We start from the raw sequence: 18611 nt of genomic DNA, 5'->3' as shown, positions 1-18611 counted from the left end.
TCTAATTTCTCTTTGCCTATTATTATTTTTTTTTCGCGCACCAACAACACCACCGGACGCATGTTCTAAATCCGCAAAATACCGGTGTGTGCGTGCGCGCATTCCACACTCTCGGTTTGGCAGAAGCAATAAAACCATTCATAATAAGCCCATAATAAGCTGCGTTCCCCGGAAGCGCGCCGATTGTGCGCGATTTGGCCACAGAAGTGTGCATTGTTCGGGTGTTGCCTTTTCTTTGTTCTTTTTTTTTTTTTGATAAAAACAAAAATGACATTTTCAAACGGGGTAACGAGATATGAGTGCCTCGGAAACGGGCACTTGCGTGTGGGGCATAACGTCGGAAATAACGCAGTTTGAGGCCACAACCCCAATGACGAATGCAGACGCGTACGGTTCGGTCTCGGCTGGCGCTCTCTGACCTACTGAGAGGGCTAAAAATATGACGGCGAAAATTGTGCGTGAATCGTGTAATTTTCTTTTTTCGTTTTGTTTCTTCATGTGTTTCATTTTGCGGCGGTGCCAACGCTTTTTTTCTTCTTTTTTTCACGCCCCACGATCATTGCTTTCCACGAGCAGGGTTGCTTGGTGGAGGCGCCTATTCCTTCGTGGCGTTATGGTTGATTTTCTCCACCATTGAAAGGGAAAGTGTGCGCTTATGGTGTGTTTGTGTGTTCAGTTAGTTTTCCACACATTTTCCAAATTCGCAACGTGATGCAACGAGGCCATAGTATGCGTTGAGAATTTGTTGTCACAATTTGCAACAATTTGCTTTGGCTATCTACAAGGGAGAACACAAGAAGAGGGTTTTATTTGACACACCAATTATAAACTCTTCATTTGCCACCGTTTTGCAATGCTCTAGAGTAGATCAGTAAAGTTGTTCATAATCCCCACTAGGATGTGTAGATCATACGTGGTGTTGTCTGGGTATTGAGAGAGCAGTTGTTTGGAATTCAAAAATTTCCGCCGGAAATTGAGCCCATTTCCGGGACGAGTTGACATCCGCATAGACATTAACGCCACACGGGATGGAGACGCCTGGTGGCTAGTGAGTTGTATCGATTCGAAGAGTGTAGTAATTTACAAAAAAAAAACGCTGTCTAGCCGGTAAAAAGAGAACCGTGTGTAGTGCACCATTAACGGGTGTGTAAACGAAGACCAGACATTCGTCTGTGTGGGACGTTTAACGTGGAAATTCTCAACCTGTCTGTGCAGGAGGACCCACGGGCAAGGTGGTGAGGTGTGTAAAAAAAAAAACGAGAAGTAACCGCAAAATCGATAGCCATGGTGAACTCTACGGCAACAACACCGTCACAATCGCACGGTGGTGCACTCTACTACGTGGTTGAGGTGCCTCGTGAAGAGTATCTGAAGGAATGCGCCGCCCAAGCGACGGCGATCGCTAGTGCTGGTGGTTATCCAAACCCTTCTTATCAGGCACAGTACGCCGCGCATCACCAGCAGTTCCAGAACGTGCCGAACACGACCATCCTAGCGCGCCTAAACAGGTGTGAGAGAGATCCTTTCGATCGTTTTAAGCTCAAACCAGAAGCTTGGTTTTTATTTTATCTATCAAATAACGGCTTACATAGTGTGCATGTGCTATCGAGCGTAATTTAATTCGTATTTCGTTTTTCTTTTTTTTTCCATTCAGCACGGAATCGGGTTGGGACAATCCCTTCAGACCGGGAGGAGATCTTTCACGGGAAGCGGATGAAATAGTCAATCTGATCAAAGGTAAGTAGCGAACGCACGTGTGTATTGGTGTGCACCAGTCGATAACAACTTCCCACGTTTATGTTTCGTAGGTGGAAAACCGATCACACCTACCGGCGACCAAAGCTTAGTGAACGGAAGCACTCCAAAGGACAACCACAGTAACGAGGATCCGGGTGCGACGGTGCTGGATGGTGCGGTAACGAAGCATGAGGTACGTCCCCTGGAGTCACACACACACACACACACACACACACACACACACAAACCCCCCTTTCTCTTCCAAACACCTGCTTAACCTCTGTGGCACGCTCCGCTTTTCTTTGCAGGCCTCGCAGCTCCAAGCGAGCCAGCAAAATGGCACCAAATCGCCCCATAAAACCGCGCCCGGTGGCACGATGGCTGGTACGGGTTCGCCTCTAGCGGCGAAAAATGGCACTACCGGTGGAGGCGCAACCGATGGTGGTGTTGGTGGTAACAACAGCAGCACGACACCGATCAGCAACCAGGTGATACCGGGCCCGCAGTCCGCCTCGCACGTCGTCATCGATGAGAAGAAGAAGAAAAAATGCACCTGCTGCGTAATACAGTAGAGCGGCGGTTGGATCCGTGTGCGACGCATCTTCCTTACCCCGCTTCTACCCACCCACTCCACGTGCGCGCGCGCGCACATCCCGCTGATCCCGCTTTGCGCGAAGACGCGGTGTGCGGGTCGAACGGAACGGAAGTGCAAGTGCGAACGGCAAGCTGGCCTGCTTTTGGCACACCTTGGTCGGGAACCGGTCATCTGTGCGATATATCTTTATACACATATATATTTATATATATACATATATTTATATATGTTCGTGCGGGACGCATTGATGGACGGGCATTCAAAGAAACACCGCTACATAACATAATACATTACACAGAGACACGCGCGCGTGCGATGAGATTCACATACCACATGTAAAAAAAGCTGCACGCGTGTGCCCACACTCACATACCTTCACACACACACACACACACTTACACCTGCATGGCGCAACGTGCTCTGCTACGGCGCTGTAGGGATCTGTCAGGACTACTAGCGGAAGGATACTAATCGACGTGCTTTGTTACGAGATTGGAAGGCGATGGCAGGGAATACGGGAGAGAATTTCCCCGGGAAGAAGGGGAGGGGAGGGGGTGGCAGCTAGGGATATGAGAAAGAGCGTAGGATCCTCGTCCGAACGAACGAGCAGCAACCGAACGTAAAAACATTAGCGACGTGGAGGTAGAAAAGGCGTCTGTCAGATGGAACTGGTGCAGCGTCACGCGCAAGCGAAAGTCATTGGCGTTGGCCAACGTCCGTTTCCGGCTATATACATTGTGCAATCTGGTGCGATAGGCGTGAGAAAAGTGCAAGAGATAAAGAAAGAGAGAGCGAGAGAGAGATAGAGGAAAATGAAAGCGATAAACGGGACCGCTGGCGAACCAGTAGAGAATAGTCAAAAGAAACCCATTTCCGCATCTACTTTTTTGTTAACTTCAGAGACCGTTTACTCACGTCGTTTCCTAGTTTCAATAAGCCTCTTCGTCACTTTATCTTGCTCTCTTCCTATCTTCTATTTTTAACTGATATATGAAAACACGAAGGTGAAGAAGAAATACAACAGCAGCAACAACTCACACCGTTGCGGCGTATCCTTACATTAGCGAGCATGCTTTCTTCGAGCCGCTACTCCAGTGCAAACCGTGCTCTGAGCTCGGAAGGTGTTAATGAAAACGTACTTTCTATCCCCCTCTGTTATCCGTACACAAGGCTCGCCCAAAGGCAGGCGCCCGTGCAGCTAAGAGGCAACTAAACTATTAGGGTGCAACCGATTCCGGTGGCCGGCGGTTGCGCGTTCCGGGAGGATTATATATTTTTTTATTTGTTTAATCTGACAGCAAAAGTATTTATTTTACTTTTAAAAAAATAAAATCGAAGAAGAGAAACACTACTCCCTTTACGTGTATTTAGCTCTCCTCCTATATACATATTACGCGCTATCCTTATTCGAATGTTAACAAATATGTTTACGGTTGTATGTAATCTTTTATTATGCATTAATGCTAAGGACAAAATAAAGGGAAAAGATAGCCAGCATATAGTCCTGCGCGACAGGTGTGTGTGGGTGGGCGTAGCATAGGAAAGAAGTCGGTGTGCGAAATGGGTTTTACGATGATAGCGCGAGTCCGGTCGGGGCTAGGAAAGAAAGCAAAACCAAGAAGCGAATATGGACGGAGATACTTTTTTCCGATATTCTTACCGGTCGAGGTTGGATTAATCTTGTTTTTTATATAAATATACTTTTTTTTTCGATATCATTAGGCTGTTGAGGGCCGAGCAGAGAGTGAATCCACGTACAACTCAATAACTTTGTGTACAAATCAAACACATACACACCACACAAAAACACTGATCCTACACAATAAATGGCGTATATCCTATGCATAACATGTACTGTTAGTAGCTTAGCATTAAGTGTCCGAGAGCAAATCACATCGTTACACAGGAGAAAGATGCAGAGCTCGGGGGCGAAACATAACCTAGAACGAACTCTGTTTGCGGAAACGCCATTCTGTTGGCGGCTCACGGGATGTATTTGGTTGCATTTTATGCACGGTTCACCGGACCGTTTCGCTGAGACCTGGGTAACTGCGTGACAGTGGACCTTTTCGGTTTGTGCGTGGAAAAGGAAGTTATTATGGCATCTGAACGGTAGCACTAGGATGAAGGCGTGGTGGTGATAGTAAAGGACTCACATAAAGAGTGATTCTATCAAAAAAAGCAAACAAAGAAAAGAATCGACACCTGGAAAAGCGAAGAAAAGCGCCCTCGGGAGATGATGGAAATGGCATACGTGCTGAAGAAACTGTGGAGGCCCAAACCGGAAAATCAATCCACGACAGGCCGCATCCGGTGTGCGTTGGTTGTGAGACTTCCTTCGCAAACACACCAAACACACAAACTCGCCTTAGCTCTCGTAGAGGTTAGAATGTTTGTCGCTTCAGTTTTCGGTGTCCTTTTCCTGACTTTTAGTTTCCTTCCCGACATTTGTGCGCTCCTGCGGCAGACTTCTATTTCCGTTATATCCGTACCAGTGATGCTTTTCACTGTTTAATCACGTTCTCTTACAACCTGCTTGTGATGGCATTGTACCACAGTTCTTTCGGAGACAGGAGATGCGATTTGAAATGTTTTAAGGAGTAAACGAAAAGAGCAACAGATGTTACGGAGTTACTATGCGGATTAGGTGCGGTATTGAAACCCACCTTAACCTTGTCGGAACACTCCAACCCTAAGCTCGCAACCGAGCTCCGGTGATTGGTAAACTTTTGTTCAGTTATAAACGGGCCTTGTAGCAAAGACGCTCTATGTTAGTCGATATGTGGCTATGTTTTAAACCCGCAAATTGTTAGTAATTTTAACACTCCCGTGACGGGGCTGGTCTCGGACAACGCGACCCACGCTAAGCGCCATCGTATTCTACATTACTCACCTAACTCCCGCACCTTTACTGTCGTCCTACTCGTTGTCGTAGTTTTGCTGGCGGAAGGAACCGCGTTCGTAGCGTTCGTTCTGTGCGTGCTGTTGTAGAAATAAACGATTCCTTCCCACATCGCATGAGAGCATCGTTTTTAGTTTTGTTCAAGTGTCACCTTTCATCTACCAACTAGTGCAGCATTCAAGCGGGCATGTTCTCGCCTCTGCTGAAGCAGTCGGATCACCTGCGGGAGCAAGGGTGCCAATGGGAATAAGCATTAGAAGGAATCGTGAAGCCAAATGGCAGCAAACCAAATACACAATCAAAAGTAGACTCCAGGGAAGGTTCCTTCGGGTGCGTACGATTGCATCACTCGACAACTAGCAGGTGGTCCAACGGAAGAAGCAATAGAACATAGAAACCAATCCAGTGTTCACCTACGACTGGAGCTGTTGTGCTGCAGCTGATGCGTATCAGTTTGCTTAGCTGCGGTTTCAAAGCAGACTCCTGTAATGGAGAGCAAAAGGATAATTATCTAAATACTCACCAGACACATGGCACCAACGGTAGCCTACAAAATCTCATTGAAATTATCAAATAGAACATCCAAATAGAACTAAATTCAACTCCAAGCCAAGCAGCTGGTACAATCTGCTAGGTGGATCCACGTGGAGAAACACCCAACCGATGGACGTATTATCTTTTGCTAGGGAAGGAGAAGAAAATAGACACCATCTGATATTGCGGAATCAATCGATACACCTACTTACTATACACCACACCGGAATTGGTCGCTTTTCCGGAGATTTAGTGACGAACAAACACACCGAACTCGGTTCTGTTGAATCCTTGAACATCCTTGGGGTTTAACGTTGATGAGGTACTGTCACAACTCCAGCAGAAGTAGCTATGGAAATTGAACCACCATGCTGTGGGGAGCTAGAACCTCAGAAATAATCCGCTAATCGCACCTTGTGGATCTCTTCCCTAAGCCTGTTTCCCATTCCACGACCCGATCCGTGTTGTGTCTTGTGTTTGCTGCTTCGTTTCGGGGTTTTCCCGGGCCCTTCCTTTCACTCGTACGTATTGAAGAAGTCGGCTAGATAAAATGAACCGAGGCGAAATGTGGTGTAATTTATAACAAAAAACAAATTTGCAAGAAGAGAACGAAAGGAGATAAAACATGTGACAAAACTAGTGTGTAAAAATGCGCCGCGTGTAACCAAAGGCGCGCGGCTCGAAATAAGAACAAAAGCGGATTATGTTTAGTATAGCATATTAAAGAGCCTCGCGTGTGGATTTTCCTTCTCTTCCTCGCATCCTTCGGGTGGTTTGCTGCAGGAACGCGATTGGCTTGGGTAGGCTGTTCAGTCTACACAGTACAATATGTAAGTAAACTATTTTCGAAACTAGTTACGAGAGTCAGCTCGAAAAAGGGAAGGCAAGGTCGAGGGCGCTAGTTATTGGATTTATTGGAGCCACCGTTCATTGTTTTAAGGGCGATCCGATCGGAAGCAGACCGGAAAGTGAGCAGAACACGGGCACATGCAATTGACACTGACCGGGCGAGGTGAAAACTGACAAACATTTGAAACACAACAAAAAAAAAAGAAATACAGAATCTATTTATTATATTGTAATGGACGCTAAAAAAAAACAAGAAATAAATAAGACGTATAAGGCTACCGACGGCGAACGAAACAAAACCATGGCGTTAGTGTACTAAGTGCTACGATGGCATTAGATTGTAAAAAAAAATCTAACAGCAAATATTAATGAAAACCAAACCACTAAAAAAGCAGCGAACAGGTGACAGTTGCGGCTGAACTCGCTTCACATTGCACCGTTGCCCACCCCCCCCACCCAACCATCAAAAGGGGGAGGTGGGGGGGGCTTCGCTTGCCGCTGGTTTTTCCTTCTGTCCTTTGGCTATTTGCCAAACACCCCCCCACACACACACACACATCCTCACATTCACACATTTTCCCTGGCTCCGCGCGTTGTTGTGGGACCTACTTACCGGAACGTTGATGCAGGGGTTGACGGGGGGGGGGAGTGAGGGGGGGGGATGCTGGAAGTGGAAAGGAGTGCGCGAAGATTGAGCTCTTGGGCGGAAGACGAGGCAGGCACGGGAGCAGCAGCTGGATTGCGGAACAGGTGCGTTTTTTGGAGGGAGAGGACGTATATATATTTTCTAATGAAATGGAAATGAAGGCAGCCGAAGATTGCCGTGAAACCGGGCGTGTGGGAGAGTCGTGAAGTAAAACAAAAAAAGAAACGTTAGAACGAGATAAATGGAACCTTGGTAGCGAACGAGAATGGGCGTTAAGGTGGAAGGAGTATAAAAAGCATGATGAAAGATAAGCGGTACGGGATGTCAAAATAGGGAGCACGAGGGAGGGGGAGGGAGGGGCCAAAAATCGAAGGCAAAAAAAAAAACACTAAACGAAATCGAGTAGATGAACAAAATGATGTTAACTATATGATGATCCCGCTATAAAAGGTATTTCAATAAAGAAGAACAAAACAAAAACTCTGAACCACTCTGTAACAGGTGTCTGTTTGTTCTGAGCTGTCAACAGGAGAAAGGATGCTGCTGAGTTTTACCATGGTTTGATTTCTTTCGCACATGTTTCGTCATCGCACGGCGTATGTTTTGCACCACACTGTAGAACTGTGCAGAACGATGCGGGCCGATTGTTAATGGCGGATCATCGCTATTTACCGAGGTTAAATGTCTCGTCGTACCCAGCGTCGACAGCTCGCGAGAATCTCGTTATCTAATCGGTTTCAGCAAACCCAACATGAAGCGAGGAATAATGGGGTTTTTGAGCTTTGTTCTTTGCTGGAATCAAACCAATCCGTCACACTTGCTCTCCCGTTTGTGTGTTGACATAAGCCAGCGAATCAACGACTGGCAGGAGAAAAAAAAACCCTCCGGTAAGTTCAGTACATTACCACAAAACCCGTTGATTTAATGACCCGCAACAACGATGGAATTGTGATTGATGTGTATGTGTTTTGTTTCGTAATATTTATGTTTATTTGACAAAAACCTTTATGCGAGAAATTAGTTTGACATTTAGCTCCACGTGGAGCGGCGTACCGTTTTTTTTTACTATAACTTGACAAATGCTAACGAGAAACGTGCTTTACCGTAGCGTCTATGTTCTGGCACTCGTGAAATATTCTTCCGGTGCTAGAGTGCCCTTAATTTGCGGTATATCTGGTGTGGGGTTAAATAAACCCAGCATCAGTCACGTGCCGGATGCGTACGTATAGAAGAACGTAAAAAAAGGTTATCTAATCAATCTCACCACACGGGCGAAACATCGAAGCTGGAGCGATTGAGAGCAGTCCGAGCACGTGGTGCGTCATCTGCATTAATCATCGCTTTAATCACTCGCCTGCGTTGTTGAGGTTATGTTTTTAGTGCGTCTACGGATCCTCCACCGGAACGCCTCCAATGACCTTTCGCATATCTCGTTCTACTCCCGAAACGCCTGCTATCGGCGACCTCCGGTTCTGGCTGACGATCTGCCACCGGTATCAAATCTCCAGCAGCTCGTTTCGGTTGCCAAAATGCGCATCCATTCGGTTCGGTTCCACAGCTCCAAAGATAACACCCCATCGGCCAGCTCATGGAGGTGATAGGAGGTGTTGGTGAGTCTTTAAAATGCCAAGGCAAACCCCCCTTCAGGCCACCTTTTCGGGCTTGGCCGCGAGATTTCGCGCGTTCACGCACATTCTCGCCTCCATTCTGCTCCGTTAATGAATGCCCCAAATCGAGAGAGCCCGCGTGCCGATGATCTTTGATTGACGTACTGCAATGGCGTTTCCTATATTCGTTACCGGTCTGTTCTGTCTGCCTAGTGCCTTCCGTTTTGTTTGCGTTGCTCGTCGATGACACCCGTGAACAGCTCGTGAAGGTGGGCCCGATTTCAGACCCCCCCCCCCCATCTCCTTGGAGACGGCCACCCCTCGAAGATCCCCCGGGGCGTAGCTTGATATTGTTATGCAAATTTGCGACCCGAGCATCGGTACTAAAGATGTTATTTTTAAAATCGTGTACCACGGTGCTCCAGCGGACCTGGAGGACTCTCCAGAAGGCTAGACCCCAACAAAGATCCGACACCCGTGACTGCCACCGGTAGCGGGCGGCGAGTTGCGTGACATTTAGCGGGCTTCTCAAACTTCTGAGCATCTCAGACAAACGGTGTTTCACAACACGCCCCAATCGAACACCGAGGGCACACTATGGGGAACCGACCGACGTTGGCCAGATAGTGTGCCACCGAAAACGCGTGGTTCTGTACAGTCATGTGAGACGATTAGCGATGGTAAGTTATGACCCCACTACGTCCGAGCGTGACTTATGAGACGTCCGTCTCAGCAAGCATCAGCGCCGGAATTCATAGATTGATACAAGATCTAGCATCCAGCACGTACCCGTGTGGTGTCGCTAGGTGTTTTGGGGGAATGTCGGGAACTCGCACACCTCATCGCCGTTAGATGTGGTCATCATTTCATCTCCACAAACTCCACGGTGACACTTGAGTCCGCTTGGAAGACGCAACCCACACGTTTGTCCGCGCTTTCGGAATAGATATTAACTGATATTAACCCGCTCGGCCACCCGCTAGGAACACCCCAACCAAGGGCAGCGTCTCTTTCCTCTCTACTCCACCGTCCACGTTCGTTTTCTTTAATCTAATTTTTAATTCAAAACTGACTGAATCGAAAGTCGTCAATCTTCGCCGCGACGGGTAATAATCGTAACAGTCACACACACAGAGCTCGTCTTGCACGCCTTCGTATCGTTCGGGGTGAACCCAATCATAGAGATGGAGCTTTTTTTTTTCTTTCTCATTTAGAGACGTTCGCATTTGAGTGCAGCATGACCTATGGCACGGGAGAAACCTGCCGATCATCATCGTCACACGAGTCCGCTGCTTAGCATAGCCGGTCCGTCCGGGACCTCGGCACACGCTGGGCTGGCTGACATTCAGCGATGATTGTCACGCTTGGAGTGCCGCATGTTAGTCACGCTGTCAGGAGCACGTGCTGCCGGAAGGAAAACATACCAGACACGCCACACCACGGTTGTCACTGCCCTTCTTTCAAGCACAAAAAAAAACCCCCAAGGGTAACTGGCAGGACCTCACCAGTTGGCGTGCGTTGCGAGGGAAACGTGATGAAACGGCCGATTTTAGTGCAGCCTCACCGATGGCTTATCGATCGCTAATGGCTGCGGCCGCGCCTCAAAGGGTTCGACCTTGAGCCGATTATGATGGACCGATATGTCGGTCGAGTTGCGGCGGTTCATCTGCTCAGATTCGGCAACAGCGTGTCCTCCCGCTTCGAGTGGTTCAGCTTCAGCTGACCCGGCGGCCGTGAAGATGAGCAACATCCAGTTTGGCTGGCCGCGAACTGGAACCCCTACGCTAATCCTCGCATTTGAGCAATCGATCGATCGATCGATCGATCCGCGTCATGGCCGTATCGAACGCCACGAGCTGACATTCAACATTTTCGAACGGGCAGCGACCTTACGTGCCCTTATCGTGTTCCCTAACGTCTTCGGGAGGGAGAGCTTTTTTGGAGATCCCCTCCCGGAGGCAATGTATTGGGGCCTTTTGTTGATGCACAAAAGCTGGAAGGTGACAAGCACTGTATGGGATGTTATTGAACACATTGTTTCTTGGAGGGAACTTTGGGCAAGGCGAACTTTGTATGATGTGTTCCATGAAGGTGCACAAGCAGGTGTACTTGAGAGTGACAGGTGCATGCGAGGTACTAATAGAGAGAGACCTAACAAAGCCCAATACCCAAGCAATACAGATTTTTTATTATTAATCTCCTTAACTAATCCAATCTGGGCAAATGACGCTAATTTATATTTTTAAAATATTCTCAACTTCGTTAGAGGTGGATCAATCCGACAAAGAAAATAAAGAATCTAAATTGCAACAGGCAACCAAACGAGAACGAAAGCGCTCCAGCAACTCGAGGAGCGTCATAAAACGAGGAAAGGCATGGTGTGCAACGCCCGGTGAGCCGGTTTTTACTGGGAGGTCTTCGCGAACTCCCGGCTCATCCTGCGGCACATGCGAATATAAGCAAATCCCAAGAAGCGCTTCGATTCGTTTGTGGTGATTTTCGCTAATTTCACTGCCTCTAATTTGCGCGAATTGCAAACAATCAATAGGTTTGATCTTCTTCAATCTGTTGCTCCATCGAACTGGCAGTTGGAGCACATCCTTGGAGCCATGTCCTGGATGTCTAGGAAGGTGTCCTGACGGAAGGTTAGAACATTAGCAGTACATCAGAGGGCCGTACCGGTGTGGTTGAGATCAGGAACAAATCAAACAGCACCCCAGAATGGGCAGTAACTCATTCCACAGGGCTCCGAGGCGCGATTAATGAATATTTAAGCGTATAACATTTGTATGCCGTGTTGATACCAAGCTCAGGCATGCTCGTTGTTATCGGTGCCTTTTTTTTGTTTTTATCTCTCTCTGTGTGTGTGTTTTTTTTCCTTTATTTTTCCCACCCCAACTGTGCTGCCCCGGGTGTATGCTAATCTTGTTTTATTGGATTGTGTCCGACTAGAAATTTGATCCTGCGAGCCGCAACTGTTGCGGTCCGGTCACTTAGCGATCGTATCTTCATAGCAGCGGTAACCGGCGGGCAGGTTTTGAGGGGCCGAGTGAGAGGCAGCTGGAGACAGCTATACGGATCGAGGAAATAGCTCATTAGCCGGATGGTTGTATTTTCATCGGCTGTGGTCAGCCTTTTGCGTTATAGTGCATATAAATGTTGCCTCCAAATGGCCATCAAATGCCATTAGTCTTTCGGGCCAGGTGTATGAGCTGTTTTTGTTTTAATGTCCTCACATTTTCTAGGCTTAGCGTGTTGGTGTGGCGTGAAGAAAAATGGGTGCAGCAGGTACACGAAACGCATTAACAGCGAAAAATGCAAAGCGTTATAGTAGGCTGCGTTAGTGTCACGCAAATTCTAGCTGAGTGATTTGACAGCTTGCTCGAGGGGAGCCATTTTTGTGTTGCTTTTCCGGGCGTTTCTCGAAGTCGATTGCGTTTTACGTTTAGCAATAAATCCTTTAAACATTTTTACACACATTTTACATTACCTGCATGTTTGTCAACTCGTGGTGAAGTCTTTTTCCGCGCATCCAAAAAAAGCATCAAAAGACGCTATTTTTTGCGCTACAATTCTGAGACTCCTCGCTGGGGGAATAAGTGCCTCCTTGCGGCGGAAGTTATAAAGCGTTCTTTGGAGTGCACACACAACAAAAAAACGATGCATCCAAAAACCCAAACGTCCACAGCCCGCCAGCGAGATGGCATCGGAAAATTATGCAACGGCCACCGCCTCGTGAGGAAGAATAAATTCTTCCCGCGGGGAACCACCACCAGCGTGGTTTTGACGGACCTAACCTCAACCTCAAAGCACCAAACCCGCCTCGAGCACAGGCTCCACTAATAAATTATCCCGCCAATTAGGGCGACCGACTGGTTTTCGCGTCTTCGGAGGGTTGTGCCCGAGTGAGTAAGCGTTCGCACGCGAAATGAACGCCACAGTTCGCGAACTTCTAAAGTGTAAAATAAAATTTAAAAAAAAAACCCGTTCCCATCCACCGTGCTGCGGGATGCTGCGGAACCATCCAAAGTTACCGTGGGCATAATGTGCGAAATCGAAACGCTTTTGGCCGACGCAAAAGAAAAGCGGAACAGCACAATCTAGCGCGGGGATCCAAGGTGGTGGCTCATAAACTCCTGCTAGCGCAAAACTCTCGTAAAACGACGCTGAACGTCGAGGGGATGGGCATCCATATCGGGCGTTAATAATCGCACCGTAGCGATCGGAGGCGAAGGTGTTCCGGCCCGTTGAGGGAAAGTCAAAGAACCAGCGCAGGAGAGAGAGAACTAAAAAAAAATACAGCCAAATGAAATAAAAAATAAATAAAAAGTGAATCCAAATGGCAATGCCGCAAGAACTCAACCCTGGCCAGGTGTTCCCGGTGGCCGGCAGGTTCCGGACCGGTTTCCAGCTGTGTGTATGTGTGTGCCTGATGAACTTTTTTAAATAAAATTTTAGAGAACAGAACACTTTACTTTGTATATTCATAAGGTATATTCTCCGGTACGTTGGTTGGATGATTGCATTGTGCGAAATCGCGAAACGTGCTTGCTCAGGTACGTGAGGCCTCGCCTTTAAAATCCCGTGAGGCACATCTGGGCACGTGTGCTCGATGAAGGTTCTCGATGGGTTCTTGAGGGCCCATGGACAAACATGCTGGATAGCAAACAGCAGCTTTGAACTGATCGCTTGGCTAGCTAAGCAAATACCCGAAACTGGAAGCCACTCCGGAAACGATCCCATGTTCTACGTCCGTTTGACGTCTCACAGGTCGTTCACCGGTGTTTTACACGTGATGCACACAGCTGCATCTAGAAGAGCTGGTGTTTTTTTTAAACCTATGTGCGAAAAACAAATTCACTACCTGCCAGAGAACGAGCTACGAAAGGGGGTGAGCTGTGCAAAAAAGGAAATAGATCACTGCAAGTAAGAAGTCTGATTACACAGCTCGGAGGCACGGTTCGATGGCCGACTGAACCTGCTGACGCAATAATGGTGTCGATGGGTGTGCTTGTCGCTGTTCGGATTTTTATTCCGGTCTAGCTGTCACGGTTTCCCACGCTCTTCATCTTTCCGGCTTCATCACGTACCAGATCGGGATGATAAAAGCTGGAAAAGTGGGATAAAACTGTCGCTGAGGGTAGCTAAGCTGATTTTTGTTTCTCCATGCAAAGTATCGCTTTTTCAACCGCATGCCGCGTCGTAAAGCTTTACTATTCTACTAGAGGTCTGCTTTAGGAATTGGTGGATTAGTAATATTTGGAAATAACGCAATAATTTGAGTATTTCATCTCACAGATTAGATAAGAATTTGACTGATTAAGATGAAGTGGATGGTTTAGCTAGTGAAGCTACATGCAAGTGAGAGTATCTACATCACAGGATTCCCCAAACCATCAGTCAGATGAGCATCGCTCTCCGCAGTAGAAGCAGCCCGCGTGGGCAAGTCCCCCCGAAATTCGTCGAAATAACCTCACACTTTTCGGACCTATCTTCTGCAGATCTCGCTCAGAACAAGCACCCGAAACTCGGCCGACAACAAGCAAGCACATGGAGATGGGGCACCAGAAGTAGACGAGGGGCACGGACAGTGGTACACAGGGAGGGAGGTGCTCGATCGTCTCTGGAAAGCCACCATGGTGGGATGTTTTGTGGGTTTTTTTTTTCTTTTAATTTTCGGTGGCCTACGTGCTTTATTTTGGCTCTCGTTTTGGCGCACGTTGGGCAGCCATCGCAGCCACGCTCGTTCGCCATCTTGCTTCCCCATTTTTCGGGCACGTCTTGGTTCGATTCCGGTATAAAGTGCTTATCCGTCCGTTCGGTCTGGTTTAGTTTGTCACCGAAACCGATCCTTGTCGCATCATCGGCGCGCTTGGTAAGACGTTCAGTCCTCTTGGCGTACGGTGACTTTCGTGCCCGTTGTGGTTGTGCCATTGTGTGCCTGTGTGAGCGTAGTGTGGTGGTGAAATTGTTAAGAAGGCTCTCTAGTTTCCTGCGGCATCCTTCACTGACACGTTGTGCAAGGGATTTTGGTGCGATTAAAGGAACCAGCTAAGTGGAAGGAGGCACAAGCGGCATTTTAATCAGCGCCATAATGAAGCATGTAAGTGTGGGGATGACAGATGTCAGCGCAAGGACGAGTTCCAACGGAATCAATGTCCATCAGTCAATCAAACATCCAACGGGCTTCTGCAGGATTCTGTTAAAAGTTGACACAAGTGATGAGGGGTTTTTATCCTTCTAACCCAATTTTTGGCACATTCATTTTTCAAAAAGAACTCTTTGCTCAATCTCAACGATGCAATCGGAATCTACTTTATCTTTACGTCCATCAGATGAATGATCATTCCCTCCAAACTCATCAATTCTCTCCAAAATCTGAACTATATCGAAATTCCATCATATATTGAAGCATGGACTTAAGACTCTCTAGTGATGGTCAGTTACTCCACGTGCATATGTCGATGGACTCTCGTTCGAATACGATTTTCGTACAATCTGGGAGTTTTATCGCAACACCCTTGTTTCGGTATCTCTTCTGCGATTGAAGCGAACATTCATCCTTGATCAGCAACTTCGCACAAAAGAACACATTTCCGCGACAATCGAGGACATACGATATCGTGACCGCGTGTGTTATTGCTACCTCATCAGCATACGCATAGGTCCACGTGTGTTGCGGTCTCCACAAAACCTGTTCCATCCAGGTGCCGACAGTCGTACAAGAGGCACTTGAGTGGAATGAAAAACGGCACATTCCTAGCGTGGAATTAATTTGTGCAAACACATCTTCCGCGACGAGCGCCGTTCATCCGCTAATCGATAGAGTTGCGTCCTTTTTCGTGGATCTTAGATCCCATCCGGGACGTCCGCACCAATGGAGCGTCCTTGGTGGGTTTAGCCAGTCAATTAGCGGTCGCTTATCACCGTGCGAAGATGGCTCTTAGCAAAAGGCTTAGCAGAGATTTGTGCTAGGGACAATGGGTGTATCAACGAGGCGCGACAGTTAATCGAGTCCCTACATGAAAAAAAAATATGCCCATTTCAATAAAATACAGCTCCCCATTCGAGACCGGTGAAAAATTATAATAATCATAAAACCCCAATACTTCGCATATGGCCATATAAGGCCCAAGCCGAGATGGTAGATGGTGGGAGTTGTTCATCATTAAAATGCGATCCATTTAGCATCGGTGGACCGCAAAAGTGTCGCTGGCGGTTTAAGATTAGCATAATGAGGAAGTAAGGCAATCTCGGCTGAGCTCAACGTGATCGCGCCTTCTTCTGCTGAGCTGCGATGCGCTTCATGATTAACGCATCAGGTAAACCTCAATCTGCGCAGCTGTGGACCGTTGTCAATCCCGAGAACGTTGGGTGATTAAATAATTTATGCCGCCACCCATAACGGAACGATACCCGAACGAGCGTCTGCTTTGGAGTGCGATGGAGTTAATGAAGTTGTTCTGGTAGCCTGCTCCATCAGATGTCTGCTCGTTTTTTTTTGTTTATTGCCACTATCAGGGCATCGCGCCTGAGCACGTTACTTCCTGGTTTGATCGATATCATTCTAATGATTAGCTCAATAAGAGTGTGGAACATCCGCACGCCTCCTGATCTACGGGGGTTCCTTTCCTGGTGGGTTCTGCTAGTAACGCTCGGTTTTAACGTCCATTTTGCAGCTGTTGGCAGGATTGGGTGTGCTTTGCATAGCACTCGCGACGATACATGCAGCCCGCATCAAGATTCCCGCCAAAAGCCGAAATGACGATCTGTTCTCGGAGGATGAGTTCACATTTCCGGCGGAGGACAAAAAGGACCCCACCAACTTCACCGGTAACGTAATGAAGGCCTCGATCGTGATGGCGGAGGTGCGCAATCAGGGCAAGGGCAAGTTTAAGTACGCGTAAGTATCTCGGCGCAATGTTTCGATAGATCGCGTGGTAAACGACTCCTTACGTCAACACGTGGTTTTTTCATCGCTTCCCCAAAGGGTTGAGACGGAAAACGGCATTGAGATCGAGCAGATTGGCAAGCTGAAGAACGACTCGAAGACGTTCGTCGTGATGGGATCGTACACCTACACCGGTGCGAATGGCAAACGCTACAGAGTGCGGTACACCGCTGATGAGTTTGGATATCATCCCATCACCGAGCTTGATCTGGACATTCCTGAGTGAGTTTGTGGTACATGATCACGTGCGAGAAGATCGAGTACTACCGCTGAGTACATATCCTTACAGCCTCAACCAGGTGCAGCCAACGCAGAGGACGATCAGCCCGTTTAAGTTCACAACTCGACCAACCACGGCCCGTACAACAACCACGACAACGACGACGACAACTACACCAAAGCCCGCTCTGGAAGAAGACGGCTACCATTACAACCGCCCTGATAATGCGTATCTGCCGCCGAACAACGAGTACCTGCCACCACAGGAGCCCGACATCGACTATCTGCCACCGAAGGAAGATGGCCCCCGGAGGTACGATGAGCCAGTTGATCAGTTTCTCCCACCGAAGTATGATCTGCGCTCAGAATTCCCATAGTTCCCGAACGGTAGACGTCTGTTAGGAGCTTCGGACATGGTCTTTCGCCTAGAGGTGTACTAGAGCACGCAACACGTGTTGTAGATGACATCTCGCTGGATATGACGCATGCACACATGTCCAATAAAACCCAGAGTACAAATTCTGCTACATAATTCGTCTTCGTTGTACGTTTGTCTAAGGAACTGAGGAACTGAGCTTGATGAAGTGCAGCAATCGAAGCGTTTCGGATTGAACGAACGACGGAATGGACACGGATCTGGGAAACATTTAATACAGCATCTTTAATCACAGCTTTTCTTTTTGTCAAACGGATTTCTAGTTCACATACGAGCAGTAACTGTTGCTTTGTTATGTTTTCCAACAATGTTTCGTGCGCTTTTTCTCTTCGCTTAGCTGTTTTGCATTTCCTATGCCTAATCTGCAAATGAAGTACAAACACCGGTTTACGATAATTTTTAATATGTATATATATATATATGTGTGTGTATATATATAATTTATTTAGGTTTTATAGTTAGCTTCTCGTGCATTCAATACATCGCATTCTCGCTTCTCTCTCCCTCTCGCTTGCGCCGGGCTTTCATTCGGCCCATCCTCCCTGTTTACCTCCCCAATCCTCTCTCAAACGCCTTTGTCGTTTGCGGCAAAATTGCGCCCGTTTATTCCACCATAGTTAACGATGCCATAATTAACTACTTTATGTCTATGTCCTTCCTTCTTTTTTTTTTACTCCGCCGCCGCGGCGAAAGGCATCTTCGAGCGTGATGCCTGCGACGTCCTTACGCTAGCCTAACGAGCAGTAATAATAAAATGTTGATAGGTGGTGATGGTAGCATACAAACGTAACCATGCGCACCCAACACTTCGCCCAGGACGACGTAGACGCGGTTTTTCCCTTCGTTAAATCCTTCCCCTCCATTTCACACTCTCGCGCACGCCGACACGGATGGCCGAAACTACATTGCAGCCCAATTATCCTACGTCTTTGGCCGTTGTTTGTCATGTGTTCGTCAGGGTTTTGTGCCGAGTTTGTCGAAGCGAGAGAAGGAAGAAAATAAAAGCTACATCCTTACAGCGGTCTTTGCGGGTGGTGTTCGATTGCCCCACAGGTGGTACGGATCGGATCCGTTTCTCAATAGCTCTGATCCCTTTCACGTTGATGATTTGTCTCCGGGAGGCATCGGTGCAGCA

The 18611-nt window shown here is 47.7% G+C and overlaps 2 protein-coding genes across 2 annotated transcripts in view; both read left to right on the top strand.

Moving 5' to 3' along the window:
* Positions 1-2837, top strand: part of LOC128728671 (uncharacterized) — a 39121-nt gene extending 36284 nt beyond the window's left edge. The window contains exons 4-6 of the mRNA XM_053822306.1: positions 1655-1737; positions 1809-1930; positions 2046-2837. Coding sequence (XP_053678281.1) covers positions 1655-1737; positions 1809-1930; positions 2046-2309 — 469 coding nt within the window. The 3' untranslated portion in view covers positions 2310-2837. The remainder of the gene's footprint in view (positions 1-1654; positions 1738-1808; positions 1931-2045) is intronic.
* Positions 2838-14964: 12127 nt separating this feature from the next.
* Positions 14965-17417, top strand: LOC128728903 (uncharacterized). The gene is made up of 4 exons (XM_053822553.1): positions 14965-14973; positions 16550-16773; positions 16861-17043; positions 17111-17417. Exons 1-4 carry the CDS (start codon positions 14965-14967, stop codon positions 17415-17417), a joined length of 723 nt encoding a protein of 240 aa, XP_053678528.1.
* The last annotated feature ends 1194 nt before the right edge of the window (positions 17418-18611 follow it).

The sequence above is a fragment of the Anopheles nili genome, chromosome X (genome assembly GCF_943737925.1).
Source record: "Anopheles nili chromosome X, idAnoNiliSN_F5_01, whole genome shotgun sequence".
Taxonomy (NCBI): domain Eukaryota; kingdom Metazoa; phylum Arthropoda; class Insecta; order Diptera; family Culicidae; genus Anopheles; species Anopheles nili.
This window is presented reverse-complemented; position numbering and strand designations above follow the sequence as displayed.

Coding starts and splice junctions, on each gene's coding strand:
- LOC128728903 (XM_053822553.1), top strand. Junction 16,774..16,860: donor AAGGGCAAGTTTAAGTACGC/GTAAGTATCTCG, acceptor GCTTCCCCAAAG/GGTTGAGACGGAAAACGGCA. Junction 17,044..17,110: donor CTTGATCTGGACATTCCTGA/GTGAGTTTGTGG, acceptor ATATCCTTACAG/CCTCAACCAGGTGCAGCCAA.